Source organism: Diadema setosum, chromosome 21 (genome assembly GCF_964275005.1).
Source record: "Diadema setosum chromosome 21, eeDiaSeto1, whole genome shotgun sequence".
In the NCBI taxonomy this organism is placed as follows: Eukaryota; Metazoa; Echinodermata; class Echinoidea; order Diadematoida; family Diadematidae; genus Diadema; species Diadema setosum.
Window position 1 is genome coordinate 17,476,491 of NC_092705.1, and position 18,201 is coordinate 17,494,691.

Sequence of the window (18,201 nt, forward strand, 5' to 3'; positions counted from 1 at the left end):
ATCAGATTAAGGAACGTATAATCGCAATTCATCGTTTTGTTATACGAAAGATTTCAAGAATAAATATCGCTCACAAACTGACATGATATGACATATTTGGGGTCAATTCCAACTACGGCAAACCTTAATGCATTCGATCACCTAACATTCAAACAATTGTGGATGATGAATTTTAGTTTCTTATGAAGATAAATCCACCAAACCATTGATTTCGTTCATACTGGATCCTATCCATTTCCTTATGACAAATATGCTTCTCCGATATCGGAATATTGGGAAAAATTCTCGTGACGGCATATCTCGTCTTGCGTGTTGACACTGTTTCGAAGACAATGTTACTATGTCTGTTTGGTTGTTTTTGTTTGTTTGTTTGTTCGTTTGTTTTTAATAGCAGAGTATCCTTCGGAAGGGTATATCAAACTATTGGATTTAAATTGTTAACTTGCATTCTGATCGGATGAATAGTGTTGTATTCCTCATTTCTGGTTTTATTTCGCTACTTTAAAGCCTAATATCTGGTTCAATCAAATGAATGAATGAGCCGGAAACGCTGTGTGTGTGTATGGGGGGGGGGGGGGAAGGGGGTTTGATTGTCAAAATATTTTGAAAAAAGAGAAGATGAAAAGCTTTCCAAGATATCTGGGATATATGAGACAGAGAACCTTCTTTTTTTTCCCCCCAATATTTGTCAGTTTTTAGCTCCTTTTTTATGTATTCAAATTTTCAAAGGAAGCAAAACTCCATTGGTCACTCTGCAATATTCCATCATGCCACTTGCATTACTTCTGTCAGTTACTACAACACGGATACGTGTCTCTTGTCCAGTAATAGAATATCTCCTACTCACTTATCCATCACATCTCCAGTCACAATTTACCGCGTAAACACACTTTGAACTCATAGATGCTTACATAATGTACCATCAACATTCAACACGTCGTATATAGACTGATCACACTAATGTGGATGGGAATAAGGCAAACCGTGATTCTTTTTATTACTATCATTTTTCTTTTTACCCAAAGGGTTGATTAACGTAACTTCGAATGAAGTTAGACATCCGTTGACAAAATGTGTTAATCATGACAACCATACATTGAATAACGTACAGACCAATTTTAATCAAGATGTTAAGAGTACCTCATTTCCTACGGAGTCGAACTTGTAACTTAACACATAAAGTGACAATTGGTTTGATATGTAGAGGGCATAAAAGATCATTAATATATCCAACATTTAAACAGGCTTAATTCGATTTAGGAAGGAAAATAATCACATCATTTGCTTTACAAATGATATCTTGAAATTGTGCAGATCATACTAACATAAAATTGAAAATACAAGTGCTAGTAACAATGTAAAAAGTAAAAAGTATACAACTGCCTAGACCTTAACTTATCAGAATGTTGATAGATATTTTTTGCGTTTTTTTTTTTTTTTGGATAGATGATAGCTTTCGTTAATATCCCCAATAAATCACTTAACAATACATGGCATTCAAGATTTACAAAGTTATAAGTAGCATAAACGTGAACCGGGAGAGAGGTCAAAGTCAAAAGGAAGCAAACCACGTTAATTTATACTTTTGCGAAGCATAGTGGATAGTACAGGTATGTGCGAATCTGAACAAGTGACGTATGATTAACCACTTCTTTTTTTTTTAGCTTTAGTTATTCCATAGAGACAATTTGAGAGAATTTTTTCTTGGGTGCTAGAGCTTAACATGCTAGTGACGACGATGATTACTATGTATTTTTACCATAATGATGTGGGCGCACCAACAGGGCACTTGCTACATCAGCTGGCACCAAATTTGGCTGGAGTCTGATTAAACTATTTTGGTCCTGACCTCCCCTTGGTCTTTGTTCCTACTCAGTATGATAACAATACAATGGACTTTTTGTCTCAATGAATTGACATAAGAACATCATTCGAAGTTCATTCATGCGATTTGAAATATTCCTTACACTCCTGTTGATGTTGCAGCAGTTTATCAAAAAAAATCTCTAATTTTGCATATACTTTAATGTTCTATTTCCAAATAGGATTAAAAGGATTTCTCCCACAGGCTGTACGGGTCATATGAACTGGTCATATGAACTCAAAGTAAACTTCTTCAAATTTATGGCATAAGTGCTGACATGTAAATGCAACAACGGCATAACAGTTAGTGAATTCAGTAAGCAGCGTCTGGTTATAGAGCCTATACATCTGCTCTCCAAAAAATCACGGATTTAAGGTTTCATACTTAGAGTGGTAATTGTAAACAGTGAGTCCATGTTCATAATTTCATCAGTATCCCAGTGAAAGAACGGATTATAGGAAAGAATGACTTGATTTCTTGCCATGGCTGACCCTCTCGTACATCTCGCTGCTGCATACACCGTACTATCCTCCTTCGCACAGTCATGACAGAACCACAGATTTCCAAGCTGTCTTTACAGTTAGCTCGTGTCCATTCCCATTATTTTGGCTTTCGCCTTGTTGACTTCTTTAGCAGTTGTGATTTTGCCCTCTTCTTCGTTTTCTACGATAAATGATTAGATAATAACACCACATGATAAAATATTCGTGTAAAATATGTTGAAATTCGTTTCAGCTTAGTTGGGGGATTAAAGGTTGAAATTTTGTTCCCTTTACGGTTTTCGAAAATATGGCAATATTGTTCATTTATTCCCACCTTTTATTTCATCGTTTAAATTGTGGAATGTTTTTATTTACATTATTTTTTCTGTTACCCTATATCGTCGACGATATGTTATGCTCTAAGAGTAAGTAATAGTCCCTATTTACTCTTCTCACCTGACTGTAGTTTATTTCGTTTTGCACATACTCATATTAAAGCTGCATGTACTCATATAAAAACTTATGGCAACATTTCAAAACCCCAAAAGATAAAAATATCAATTTGTTGGCTATAATCTATTGTTTAGAATACTAGTGGTAATTGTAAAGAAGTCGTCTTCATTTTTGTTACGAATGAACTCACCTTCTTCTTGTGTCTCCGAGTCTCATTCTTTCTAACGCCAGGTACTGGTCTGCCTGATTGCGACTTCTTTTTCTTAGGTTGATTCGGCATGTTTTGCCTTTTTTTTTTTTTTTTTGAAGGAGCCGAGTCCAACTTGATTAACTAGGGAAAATGTGTGTATTCTACGGGTCTTCGTCGATGATTCCCGACAAACTGATAGTGCTGTTATCACTTGTGTTCAACGAAGACGAAAATGAGTCAAAAGCGTGTTTGCAAACAAATGTGATATGATGAAGGCGGGAAATCCTAAGGGCCAAAGGTTACGCACGGAACGTTTAGTAAAATTTCGTAGTGACATGCTTTTGCACCGTCTCTGCGTGATATATCCTTTTAAAATACATTTGCTAACTATCTTTTTACTTTCATTAAATAGAAAATAGATATGAAGACTTTAGTGCTGTCTTACAGCACATTTACAAAGTTAATACAAATGGTTGGTTGCAAATTGGCATCCCTGTTTTTTGTTTGTTTGTTTTTTTTTTGTCGTCTCTCAGAAATGTGCTCTTTTTCTTTTCTTTTTCTTTTTTTTTTGGGGGGGGGGGGATTGGCAAAATATAAATGAATAAAAGAGTATACTATCCAAAGTTATTGTTTTGATACGTATAAGTTTTTAGCTACAGTTTCTATGTTCCTTGCGAAGCATAAATCGCGAGGAACTGTAGAATATCAACTTCACAACATACAGTACATGCATTACTACTGTCGCACAATAGTGTGGAAAATTTGGCAAGAACGCACGCGTGCGCAGTCGTCACCCAACTGTATGGGTTTGTCAATCATACTAACACTGGTTAAGTTTGTGTCAAACTGTTGCCTGATACCTCATCTAGGTGGAATTTGTACAGGAAAAGATATAGTAAGAGCAAGCGCACAGGAGGAGGGGGTGCGTCCAAGTCAATGCCACACAATTAGTGATAGAAAGCGAGATCGAATATCGATGTGTGGTAAATATTCAAGTCCGTCAGGAGTTTTATATAAAAAAAAGAAACTTGGAACTTTATGGGCATAATGAAAAGTCGGTATAAATATGTTTGGTTAAACATGATCTATGTGGGAATGTACAAGAAGAAAGTCACAATTTGATTGCAACTGATTGACAAATTGCCCTACATCGACGTAAATATATCATTAATTTGAAGAAAGTCACAAGTTCAAAAGCGAGGAGAATTAAGAGGTATGGTTCTAGTTTATATTAAACAATGGAATTACAAGTACACCACTTGCTCCCCTTATGTTTGTTTGTTTTTTATTTGGGAGATTTTATTCCAAGCTCTCTGTTTTAGGGCATCATCATTAAAGGTCGAAACAAGAATTTAAAGAAAATTGATGTACCACATTTTTTAAATAAAAATTCAATGACAGTATATTTGCTTTTCTGCTGTTAACCCTACAAAGCTCAAGGGGGCACAATCATACCAAATTTTTATTTGCCACTCCTTCACCCTTAATTCTATTCCAACCAAATTTGGTGACTTTTCTTAAGATCTTATTGCAAACATTTCGATACACAGTATAATGTAGCTATATTTGATATTGCTGGTTGCCATGGCAACCATAAACTGACCACCATGTCAGTCAGATTTTGCATTTTTGTTTCTGTTCCAATTCAAGATAAAAATATTACAGGGTATGAAATGGGCATTTCTTGCCTGAAATTTGCTGAAGAAGCAAAATGTGAAGTAGTTATGGTCCTGAAATGGTTTCCTTATCATTTCCTTTGTTTTTCTGTGACATAGGCATAAAAACAATAGATATGAGAGATAATTGAAAACAACAGTATTTTTTGAATATTGCCCTTCTAGTTTGTGTCATTTTTATTCCCCCACCAAAGTTATGCCTGTTATATCATCTGTATCAAATTATCAATCTGCAAACTCTAATTCCAATATTATGCAAATATGAAAAAAGTGACGATCATATACCCAAAACATTTCACCTCAGGTCTCATTGTGTATTTCCGTATGTTGTTATGAATAGTACCCCCATCGGTGACCATAAGAAATTTCAACAATAACAAATAACAAAATTTCACTTGTTTATCGTTTTTGGCAAATATGAAAGTAATTGGTCTATGATAAGACCTATAAACTGGGGGATAAAAAATGCCTGAAAAAATCATGTTTGGGCATATTTCCTATGTATTTCTTTATATTTTGGTAAATAGCGACCTCCATGGGAGACCTTGAGAAAATATAGTCATGTATCGTATAAGTTGCACTACCCATGTGCCACACATGGGGATAATACATCAAGTAATAATAAAGTTACATGGGGGACACAATGTGCCCCCGCCAAATTGGACCTTGGAGGGGTCGAAATAGCTACACTACAGAAATTATGTTCTACATTAGTATCGGGATAATATAAGTGTCGTATGTGTTGGGACCTGTGTTGCCATGGTAACAACATAATATCATGATTATGTAAACGGTATACTATGACAATAGATGAGGAAAATATTGCCGATCAAAGAATTTCTTCATTTTTTTTTTCTTCGAGCGAAATGTTCACGATCTTATAAGCACACATTGGTGTCAGGTTGAAGGCATTTTTCGATTGTGTTGGAAGCTGCGGTACCGTAGTAATAGCATATTTTTTGTCCCCATACTAGATCAGCACGCAACCGCAACTGTGGCTCTGCAGCCTCCAAGTTTTTTATTGCTTAGTCCGTACCGTGCGTGTAGACTGAAACAATCCGAGTCGTATTGCGTTTTGTTATCACTACAAAATAATCTTATCTTCAGATTACATTACAGTATATACATCGATTGATTTTCATGAAAAATTGGCTTAACTATCAATAATGACTGACATATATACATATATATATATATATATATATATATATATATATATATAATGTATATATACATCGAAAGACATTAGACTGTTTATATGCATAGGCCTATATGTATGTATTCAAATATGTGTTATTATATATAAAACTACAATCGAACAGCGCTTCTATAATGCATCGTATTTGATATATATATATGTCACTGACTTTTGCTTATCATCTAGGTCCGTATCATACTCTAGACGTGGGACTGCTTGGAGGCTCAAATTATCACTAAATTACAGTTGAGCAGAGATAATGGGTTACCCATCTAGTAATGGAACCTCCCTACTCACATAGCCATGCAATCTCATCTGCAATCGCAATATCACAGCTTGAATATTCAATAGCATCATCGGTAGTCATCACTCACATCATGAATATTCATTACTTCGTGCATTGATTGTCATACCATTGTGGGTACGAAGAAATGAAAAGCGCTTTATTGTAAATGGTGAAACAGTGTGACCTTGTCAACGCATGCAACTCTTGAAAAAATAATTAATATGGGAACACTGAATTGTAGGTGATGTTATGATATACAATACCATATCAATAAATGCATTTTTATGCAGTGGACAGAATTTAGTGTCGGAATACCAAATATTGAAGCATATAGTATCCCCAGAGGGCATGGAATTCATAACGTCTAAAACGGCTACATATACGCAAAACAAATGATATGTTCAGATAATTCAGGGTCGCTAACTATGAGACTAAAATCAGAATTAATCTACAAGTAAATAAAAGCAGTCTTGCCATGATACATACAATTGTAGCATACATACATATCAAACAACTGGTGGATTTTTTTTTTCTAGGTTAGTTATATTCATGGGGGTAATACATTACGTTAGGGCTCATGATAAATATATGAAGATGACCTGGCTATGATAAAGATTTAAACATTATCACACATAGTCACAACAATACTCCATAGATAATCTTAAACCATTCTGGAAATTAGGGTAATCATCTATACAAGCAAAATACATATAAAACGAATTAAAATTGACATTGCTTTGTGTAGCAAACAGAGTAGAGCATTGAAAACTTGTAGAAAGCTGCACAGGAATAAGGCTGAAGAGAAAAAAATAGTACAGTGTAACATAGCTAAACATCGCAAAAGACTGAAACTCACTGTCTTCTCTGACTTTAGGTAATTTCATAGAAAGAATTTGAACTATGAGACCCTGTTGAGCACTTTATCAACAACGTGTATGAGTATTTTACACCCACGCTGTCTGACGTTGGTCTGACTTTGTTATGATTAATGATAGTGTCACTCGTCCCAATGTGACTAAACTCTAAAGATAATCATTGTTCGGTAGCTGGCATGAAGTTTGCTTACCTTTAGTTGGATTTCTTCTATTCTTGGGCTTCTCTGGTTCTTATTTCTGTGTTTCTTGTGTTGCTATTAAGGAGTTTTGTTTTCCATGGATGATTAAATGGAATATTGCTTGAAATTCATTCACACAATATTTGACGAAGGTGAGTATTTTCTTCTCTTTTTTATTACAATTTAGATTTCTTACTGGTTTATGTCCGTGGGTCACATTTCGATTCAAGTGATGATAACGCACCTTTCTCAAAAAAAGATGTTTGGAAGGTGAAAAGTCAGGAAATCCCAGGTCCAAACGTTTGACATCATTATAGAACATTCTCGTATGTTGTGTTTCTAACAATCAACTGTGTTATAGCAAGGTTATGTCTCGTTTTCGTCTTGCTGATCCATTTCCCTGGGCGTTGTAGTTTATCTACGTTGTAGTGTACAGTTGGCAGATTCAATCCGCTATAGGTGGCATCGAGGTTGAGCCAGTTTTGAGACTATTCAAGATTTACATACGGCAAAATCGTCACCTTCGATCCATTTTCGGGAATAGAATATTGCCTCCCTTGTTCCGTTGTATAACAGGTACTCTTCTTTGAAAAAAAAAAGGGGGGTATTGGAAAAGATATAAGTTGCCAGTGTGTCCAAGACGATAAGCCGCGAAAACCAGTGTTATCATTTTATGTCGGTAGGCCGCTCCAGTTGGAAATACAAATTATTGCACATCCACATTTTGGGAAATTTCAGTTTGTAATAGCTGCTTTTGTCGCCCCTCAATGACCAGTTTGTTTTTTCCCCCAGGAATATTTTTGTCCCTTTTGTTAACGAAGGCAAAAGTTATTAGCGCAATGACATTAATGCTAGTCGACCGTGTAAACCGATGTATACATTAGTTGTTGCCACCTCTCCCAAAGAAGCGTCTAATTCCGTTGACAGTAGATTGGACAGCCCCTCCGGTAGCCCGCCAGGCCCGGGTGATCCAACTGGGCTGAAAATGCAATGAATCCAAGTTGCACAAGATTGCTGCTTATCCTTTGATTCTTGTGGTGTGGTTGCATAACATTATGTAAAAGACTGCGAATTACGTGTACATTATAATGTAAAATTACTTCAGCTTTCTTGTGTAGGTATATATCTCCCGCTACAACTTGGGGAGAAATTATGACCTGGATCTATTCAATTTCTTCATGATACATTATTTTCCCATCTCTAGATATTAGCGAATAAAAGAGTTATGATACTTAAGATACTCACATGACGACTAGGCTCGTTTTGGCTCTGACCGGAGGTAGGTCTATCACCCATGATGAAATTATTTCGGAGATAGTTTTTATCTGCCAAGAAGTCAACCAGAAAACATTTACCGTCAGAATGTTTTTTTTTTTCCTAGGGCCGTCATATAACAGAGCATCAAAGTGAAGAATTGAAAAAACAAAGCTTGGACCGTTCTGATTGGATGTTGATAGGGCATCAGCTAAGATTATGGTATTCCCCAGTTAAGTTATCATGTCTATTTTCATTGTAACAGAAAAGAATATCGTTTCAGTGCATATAAATACTTTAAGTGAAAATGACACTTCGATTGTCAGGCAGAATTCGACGAATATAATGAACATAAAGAGCGTGAGGCAATGCCATTGGAGGATAGGTTGGAGCGACTCAGGTCTGGGTTTTCCCACAATGTCGTGTTTCAATATGAAGGAAGCGACAAAGCTTTCGTCGTGCACGATACGATTTTAGATGCATATTTATCAGACGTATGAATACAGACGAATTGGGTTGACGCCATTTCAAAGATCTTCACTATCGTTGATGTGTTTTAGGGCGAGTGTTTTTTTTTTTCTATTTACACCAAGAATGTCTCTTTGCTTTAATGCAATGGCAATTGCCTGACGAAGTCAGCCTTATCAACAACAAAAAAAAAAATAGATAAACGAACTGAAGTATTACAAGGGAACATTTTCTTTTGCAGAGCTCTAGTAATCACAAATTCAGGTTGGATCAACTTTGATTTGACATGCATGCGACAAGTAAGGCTTTGCATTATCAAAAATAAAATTAATTCTAATAATTTTCATAGTCTTCTGTAAAGCAGATATGAAATAGCATAGTCAGATAAAGGGACGTATCCTTAAACCATGCGAAAGGTATCCGGTCACTAGGAATCCAACAAACGATCAACGGTTCGGGTTCGTGTGTGTGTGTGGATGTGTGTGTGGGTGTTTGTTTGTTTGTTTGTTTTTTCTTCTTGTTTTCAGTTGATAAACGACGATTAATTGAAAAACATTCCAATAACAAATAACATAATAACACAATGTCCAGAATATCAAACCATTAACTATTCGCCACTCAGAATCTCAACACAAACACACACACACACACACGCACGCACTACAGATATGTATAAATGTATGTATTCATATAATATATATATATATATTGTAAATGTTGACACTATATCAAAACATAGAAAGACAAGATGGTTCAGATATATGAGTACTCTTTATTTCTTTTTTCAATCTACGCCTAACATTCTAAATTTACTAATCAATCAATGCAATAATTCCAAAATGACTTTGAAAATACTCGGAATTTTACGTCATTTACTGATGAGTGTACCGCTGTGATTGGCTTCTTAACCCTAACTAGGCGGGGGGGGGGGAATTAAAATCAATCAATAACATATTTTCTTGTTGGGAACAATGTCGCGGACAAATTTCATCGAAAAAACAATGAAAAACATAAAGTCGAGAAAACAAAGAAATACATAAGAAATTCAAAAAACAATACAATACTTCAGAAATTTTTTTCTGTTGGCACAATTTTTTCTCTTACATTTGCTAAGGACACTAAAAAGAATATTTACACAAAAATGTGCCTGTTTTGAGCTTTATTTAGTGATTTATACCAAATTGTCTGATTTCATGCATCATTATGTATAAATTAGCATAATTTAGCATAAATGATAATTTTGTATAAAAAAAATTAACTTCATGGTACTTTAGATTACGTCATAGGCAATGTATGTGCCAATTTCCGTCGCGATCGCGCGGCCGACGGCCGAAATTTGGAGGGGGGCCTCCGATTCCCCCCCCCCCCCCACACCGGCTTTATCATTTTCCTAAATAGCCCGGCCTAGTTAGGGTAGAAAACTGTAACAAATTCTTATTGTTTAGAGGCCGCTATCCAAGTCAAGCAAACTACTTATCGCTAACAGTCTCCTCCACCTGTATATTTTAAGACACTATAAAATATATGTACTACACACCTAATCATTTATTTGTTTTTATTATTATCGTTTATATTTAAATTAGAAAATGCTTGATTTTGTTACACTGACTTCTTTCTTACAGGGGAAGAAACAAAACAAACTATAAATGAAAATCTATAGTACTAATATGTATTAGCATGATTGGAAAAATTTCATCACCTTATGTTTGCACTGGCATTTTGAAAATTCTTGTCAGAGAATTAAGAAAACAAGATATAATTTACGAGACTAGAAGTAGTATTTTCTCTCTAAATCCTATAATTTGCCAATCGTAGATACGGAATGTTGCTCTTTAGTCAATTTCTTGAATTTTTGTGTTTTCATAGAAGAAAATTAACTTCAAAAAAGAGAAGGAAACACTGCACTTACTTCAGACAATTCTAATATAAATATGATACATGAAGCGCTTTGACGAGATCTATCATTTAAGCACAGTCCCCAAAGAGTAAACCCTACTGCTTATCAATATTGTGGTTCCTATTTTTCATGAGCATACAAACGGATTAAAATACCGTTATTGATCGAACGAATCAATGGTAATGCAAAATGCAGTACCAGACGATAATATCAACTTATCATCATCCATTGGGAATACATCGTAACTGCTAAATTTGCTCGTATGCAAACCAAATGATTATAAACTCGGTTACCACCCAAGCTTGGAGGACGCTCGACGTCCAGCAAGTGAGCTTTCTTCGACATCAAATTAAATAAACACCTAAAATGGATTGAATCGGCTGTATTCAGACTTTACTTCCATTGCCTTTCAATTACCAACATGTAATTGTAAATTACTTCTCGGTACATAACACAACTGCGAAATGCAAGGTATAAAGCACGATTATCAAAGCTCCTCTCTTTATACTCTGTCACCGGTGGCATGAGAGTGAACGTTTGAAATGCTTTGCATTTGATTTAATCGCACTGAGAACACATAGTGCTTCTATCAGAATTCACAGTTTTTTTTTCCTTCTTCTTCTGTTTCCTCCTTCTCAGAAGAATGAAGAGTTGCTACCAGCTGCCGCTCCATAACATTTTTTTTTTTCAATCCTGCTAGCCGTTTTTTTTTTTTTTTTTTTTTTTTTTTTTTTTTTTTTTTGTCCCGTAAAGGTACATCTTTCTCCGGCGATGTTGTTCATGTGCTTCTAACAGTCTACTAGCCGCCACGGAGTCGTAGATGGGTCTGCACGGTGTCACCCTCCCTGATTCCGGCATCCCACAAACTGGCTGGGCCGCTAAGTTGGCTACCTTGGAATGTTACATACATTTGGTTCTGTGAGAATCGGAGGTGGTCAGCAACCAAGCGAACGAAATTGTCTTGACTCATTCCCAGTGGAACGTTTAGTTTTAATGTCTCTCGTCGATCGGGCCTTTGCACATGAACGGGGACCTGTTGAAAAAAAAAAAAGTTGTAACTAGGGCTTATTAAAAGAGGAAATGAAGCGACCATCCAATGTATTTGCAGTATTTTTTGTGGCTATTCCCCTCACGCACAAGAGTGCCGCAAATTATGTCATTCTTATGACAGCAATTGTTATACTTAACACATTGAAAAGTCACAATACTAACTGGTTGTAAAAGAAACATAATGTTGAAGGAACCCGAGTAAAGAGAAAAGCAATTAAAGTATTAATAATCTAACCTTAAGAACGAAAATGTAGACACCTATCATATCATGGCACTTAAATCATCACTATTGCCAATGTAGTTTAATCACGTATTGCAGTTCTAAATCTCTCTCTCTTTTTCCTTGGTAACTGTGATTTGCTTCAAATCTTGATATTACCAAGGTACCGTCCCTTCTGGAAATAGCAAGAAAACACGCAGCTGCATCATTATAGTATCGCGCACGAGTGTCATTACTTACCGGTTTCTTTAGATGTGGCTCGTTGATGATGCCTCCTGGTGGCGGAACTTGTTTAGAAGTCATTGTTGCTGAAATGTTGGTAGCTGTCTTCAAAATTTAGGATATGAAAATCACTTCGGTCCCTCACTGTGTCGATCTGTGTCTAATCTGTGTTTTATCTGATCTAGGAGCTCCCTTTATAGTAAAAGCCGACGCCCTAATTGGGTATGACGTCTCACTGCAGTTTGGGGATTTCCACTTCGAGATTTTTCGAATTTTCTCGAGACATTAAAGACAATCAGAACAACAATGAAAATGAAGAATTCTAATACTAGAATTAAACAGCGTTGATATCAATATCGCAATTTAACGTGTATACTTTGTTAGTTGTAAGCATTGTATTTTTTTTTACCAAACTAAATGTTACTGAGATGTTTTTCACAAATTTACCTCTGCCTGTTGAAGCTACATATTTGGCTGACGTTGGTATCGTAACGTAATAATAGCTAATAAGTTATCTCTGGTTTTTCGTGGGGTTTTCATTTAATTTTGTAATATCATTCACAATTTTGAATGATATTGCAAAATTGGATCTAACAGACAAAAAAAAAGTTAAAGAAAGATCTTCGTTATCACTTTGAACTAAAGTGGAACGGCATATTTGACGTTATTTTAGTTATTATCTTGCTTTGGAAAGCGTGTTATACCCCGAAGTATGAAATCAAATTGATGATGTCTCTTTCAGGACTAAGTCCTGAAAAAGAGGATCTCATATCCTGTCAAAACTTCAGTGCTCTAGGAGACTGTACGGTCCAAAGGAAATAAGATGTTGGAGCGGAGATAGTATCCGCTTTGATCATCGGAAACTACGCCAATCACTAATATTATGATAAATGTGAGGAGCTGCTCAGACAAGGTATACGATATATATATACATATATATATATATATATATATATATATATATATATATATATATATATATATATATATATAAGATGACGAAGTGGGGTACTAATGTATTTCAGTCCAACAGTGCTATTTATTCAGACCAAATTTTCGACGAATACATACGTATTGACAAGACGAGGAAGACGTATATATTCGTCGAAAATTTGGTCTAAATAGTTAGCACTGTTGGACTGAAATGCATTACTACCCTACTTCGTTACCTTTTCTGTACTGGTACCAACACGCGGACTACAAGTATCATTTTACATACATAGATATACATTTATATTGCTTTTCCTTAATATAGTTTAAGTTGGGCATATGAACGACAAACTTGACTGTTTGGACTTATCGATGCACTGTGTCTTTCAGTTTCAATCAATGCTACCAAAGCAGTTCCCTAGTTCCCCTTGAAGCACGCACACACACACACACACACACACACACACACACACACATGCAGAGAGACAGACAGACAGACAGAGAGGCGAGGGAGGGAAGGACCATTGCACAATAGTGCACTAGCGATACGCTACGGCTGACACGAGTATTACTTTGTCGCTGAGGAAGTCAGAGTGCTCTACGAGATACTATTCATCGGCTAAATATAGAACTCAGCAGATAATTTATGCGCGAACTGTGGACTGTACGCAAATATTCGTCACTGCAAATCATAATCGATCCATACTTGTCTATCGATTCTGATGTGCCTCTTTCGCGAAATACGAAATGAAGCTTCAGCCCATGTGCCTCTCACGAAATGAAGCTTCAGCCTTATCGATAGCCCAATTGTTTAAGTTTGTCTGTTTTTTAGTCAAACCTGTTGATATTATGTGTAATGACTGGCTCCATTTGAGCTTCTTTCTGTATACATTTTTGTATCTTTTTCAATGAAAGAGACTGAGATGATCATTTTTCAACTGCGGAATTAAATGTTTGTGCATGCACACACACAGAAGTACATCAGCGCACACTCCCCCAACGCAATAAACTCACATTAGATGTTATGAAATACATAGTTTAGCAAACAGTCGGTAACGAACTTTATTGGAACTTCAACTGCTACCACTTAGTCTTATCATAACCATTTCCTTCCAATGATACATTCATAAACATTTTGTACCTATGCTTTTTGAGAGGTTTGTTGTTTTAGTAGTGTCATAATTGTTATTAAAGTACGACATTAATTGACATAGTAATCCGACATGACACATCATACATAAAAAATCTACCAATACCTGTAAATTGCATGAAGGCAGAAATTTGGTCACAGAAGCACAGTCTGAGGTAATTGGGTAACCTGTTTTAAAGTTATGAATTGTATGAAAATTCAGTTCTGCAGTCGCAGGGTAAGACGACTACGACAGACTGTGGTGTCATGGAAAACGATTTGAATGTTATGTCATGTTCGTAACTAGACTCTAATTTCGTATTATTTTGGGCACATGTAGTATACTACGACATCGCCTCTTTGTGGACATCGGTACTTTAATGAATGGGTGCCCTACACTGTAATAACATGTTAGGGATATGAAACATTTGTTTTTTCCGATATTCAAATTCAAATTCAAATCTCCGACTCCCTTCCGTGATAGGAATCGTGTCTGCGAAACAATCTGAGTTTAACATAGCAAACAGTACTTGTATTTGTACTTGTTATTTGTACTTGTTATTTTATCTTTTACCGATGTCAATCACCAGAAAGTAAGTGGAAATGTGTAATTTTTTCCCCTTTTTCGGGTGGGAGGAGGCTTGACAAAATGCCAACAAGATAAAACAAAATGAGTCTTATCAATTTTAGCTTCAATTTCTATGTTTCGGGTCACTGTACACGTATAATAGTATCTCATTACACCCCATACGCATTACAATTGCCGTATACTACTTACAGCATTATTCAAATAGCAAGAACGCACACGTGCCTAGTCGTCAACCAACCTGTTGGAGTCTAGTAAATGAAAATACACCGGTAAATTTTGTGTCAGATTGTTACTGCATACTTGATCTAGGTGGAATTATACAATTAAACGACAAAGGGCAGGCAGAAACTAGTGGGGTGGGGGTCGGTATTTTGGCCAATAAGAACAAAAGAACGCCGATCTTTTACACGTGCGAGAGAGTCTCATATCCATACCTACCGTAGTATGAGTGTCATAAATGCTTACATAAAAAATACATTAAAAAACTTAGACTTGTAGAGAAATAAGGAAAGGGAAACGCCAACTCTAAATTATAAAATATCTGCTAAAGACATTTAATCGAATTGTGTATTGTTGACGCCGATACTGGATCATCATTTAATTCGGTGGTTTTGTTTTGTTTTGTTTTGTTTTAAACTCTGATTAGTATGAATAGAATCAGTGTCACTGTAGCCGGGTATTTGGGGTTCATGATTCAAGATTCGAATTTATATACACTTCCATCAAATAAACAAAGAAATTATGTACATTGCATATGTACAGGATATTTGTAATAATTGCTGAATGTGATTTGACAAAGTACATATAATAATGAGTAGCAAATGAAAAAACGAAATTATATCTTCGTTATATATATATATATATATATATATATATATATATAGAGAGAGAGAGAGAGAGAGCGTATAATACAAGTTAACTAAGGATGGGGATGGAAATGAGAAGCAAAGCTTGCACGATGGGACCCTCAGAAAATACACAAGACAGCAATATAAAACAAAATGAAACCAACTGATCTCAACTGACATGGAATCAAAATAACTGGGAAGGGAAAGAGAAAGAAAAAAAGAAAGAAGAAAACAAAAGTGGTTGAAGTGGTATGTAGTGAAATGTATAGGAGGAGCCGGCATTGTTGTTATTGGATCGTTCGGATGACATGTTGGTGTGTGTGTGTGTGTGTGTGTGTGTGTATGTGCGTGTGTGTGTGTGTGTGTGTATACATGTTACTGGGGAAATACGTGGGGATGGTAGGGGCTAGGTAGATGTAGTTAGGTTATAGTAGACTACTGGTTAAGAGGTTAGGCAGGAATATGGTTTATACACATATGGTTGTTTTGTTTTGTACGGGGGGGGGGGAGGGAGTAGATTGATAGGTGAAATTAAAATGATGAGTTTTGCTTGGCTAAATTAAGCATGCTTTTTGTATGACATGTTTGGGGAATGCTGTACTCTCAACGGAATGAAAGAGAATTTATGTAATGAAGCGGAGATTGAGAAATCTGGTCAAGTTGATCAAGACATTGTTTTCTATTTTAAGAGTTATACTTAATCTGATATTTTTATGTATATAGTTTGTGCTCTGCAAAAAAAAAACAAAAAAAAAACAAAAAGGAAGTTATGTTAAGGAAAAAAAAGATTTAGTAGCACATTCTCTTTGTGGGTGTATGTGTTATAAGGCACATTTAGATTGGCTTGATTAGGCTGATCAGAATAGCTTTTCCTGAGAGTACTGCAGAATTTCATGTCATTTTTCTTATAAAAACATGGTATGATTGGGAAAAAAACCAAGTATATTGTACTGTATGCTTGAAAAATGATTCAGCAGCACATATTTTGTTGTTGGTAATATTAAATTCATTGTTAATATGGATTGAATATTGAATGAAACTCAAATAAAGAATATTATGAAACAAAATACACACACACACACAACACACACACACACATACACACAACCACACACACACACACACATATATATTATATATATATATATATATATATATATATATAACATGTATATATGTCTACACATATATATACACACACATATATGTGACCCTGCACCTCAAACAAAAAGTCGCCAGACATGAATTTTTAGTTAAGACCATTATTCTAAAAGAGCAGACTTTAAGCTTCAAAATGATGTATAACTCAAATCAAATGGACTCTCCTAACCTATCTAAATATTGGGAAGAAAGCACAAACTCAGGAAAAGTGTGAAGTGAGAAAAGAGGCTCTGAAGTACAGTGTCTATTCAAGCGCTTAATCTTTACCAAACCGTGCTGGCTGTGCGATAAATGGGACAAAAAACAGGAAGTAAACCACCAGAGTAACAACAATGAACGGATTCTTAGATTAAACTGAAATTAGGCAGGCCTTATTAACACATTCTGTCCATAATTAATGCCAACGTTCAAAGCAGTAGCACTATCCTTTCAAAAGTTATCAGAGTTGAAAGTGAAGAGTGTGGACAAGGTTTTTCAGAAATGAAAAGGGGATTCTAAAGTCACACCTAATCCCACTATTCTACCAAAAATGTTCGAGATAAACTGCTATTAAAACAAACACACTTTCCTGCCCGTTCTATGATACCATATTTTAGCATAATGTAAAAGAAGACCCGCTCTTTCAGAAAATATGAAAAAGTCAAGTTCGGCTAGGTTGACCCATTTCACTTATTTTCAGTTCTCACGCAAAATCAGTGTGTGCGACTTTATGTTCGTTTTGAGTTGCACGGTCACATTATGTATATAAATATGATTATATATATATATATATATATATATATATATGTATATATATATATATATATATATATATATATATATATATATATATATATATATATATATATATATATATATATATATATATATACTAATACCTGAAGAACTACTGAACTTTCAACATATTTGTTATAGACCACTTTTCTACACTCATCACAAAATGACATAAAGATTATGCTTTTATAAAAACACTTCATTTCGTAAAGATTTCATTTGCCATGTCAGACGATATATTTTGCAGTTGTTATGCGAATTTAGTCTAGTCTTGTCGTTCTTCAATGAAGAATGCTTACACGATAAGCGAATCCTTTCACTTATATTTTAGATAACGGTGTAGGTGATTAAGTCTGCGGCGAATTACATGTCCCAACAGTCAATATTCAGTATGCTGACGTGTATGTAATCAGCAAATTCCCCTGTAGTGAACACACACACAACGCATATATGTAT

The 18,201-nt window shown here is 35.4% G+C and overlaps 1 protein-coding gene and 1 long non-coding RNA gene across 2 annotated transcripts in view; one reads left to right on the forward strand and one right to left on the reverse strand.

Annotated features, from left to right (window-relative positions):
- LOC140244516 (uncharacterized) overlaps positions 1 to 18,201 on the forward strand; it is a 61,407-nt gene that overhangs the window by 5,496 nt on the left and 37,710 nt on the right. The gene's annotated exons all lie outside the window — the stretch shown is intronic.
- On the reverse strand, positions 11,622 to 12,395 carry LOC140244572 (uncharacterized). The gene is made up of 2 exons (XM_072324197.1): positions 12,333 to 12,395; positions 11,622 to 11,855 (listed from the first exon to the last, which is right to left on the reverse strand). The coding sequence occupies exons 1-2, from the start codon at positions 12,393 to 12,395 to the stop codon at positions 11,622 to 11,624; spliced, it is 297 nt and encodes a 98-aa protein (XP_072180298.1).

What these genes read in the sequence shown, in the direction of transcription:
- LOC140244572 (XM_072324197.1), bottom strand. Translation starts at nt 12,395, where the DNA reads ATGACTTCTAAACAAGTTCCGCCACCAGGAGGCATCATCAACGAGCCA. An exon ending in AGCCACATCTAAAGAAACCG is followed by an intron (nt 11,856 to 12,332) that starts GTAAGTAATGAC and finishes TTTTTTCAACAG; the next exon opens with GTCCCCGTTCATGTGCAAAG.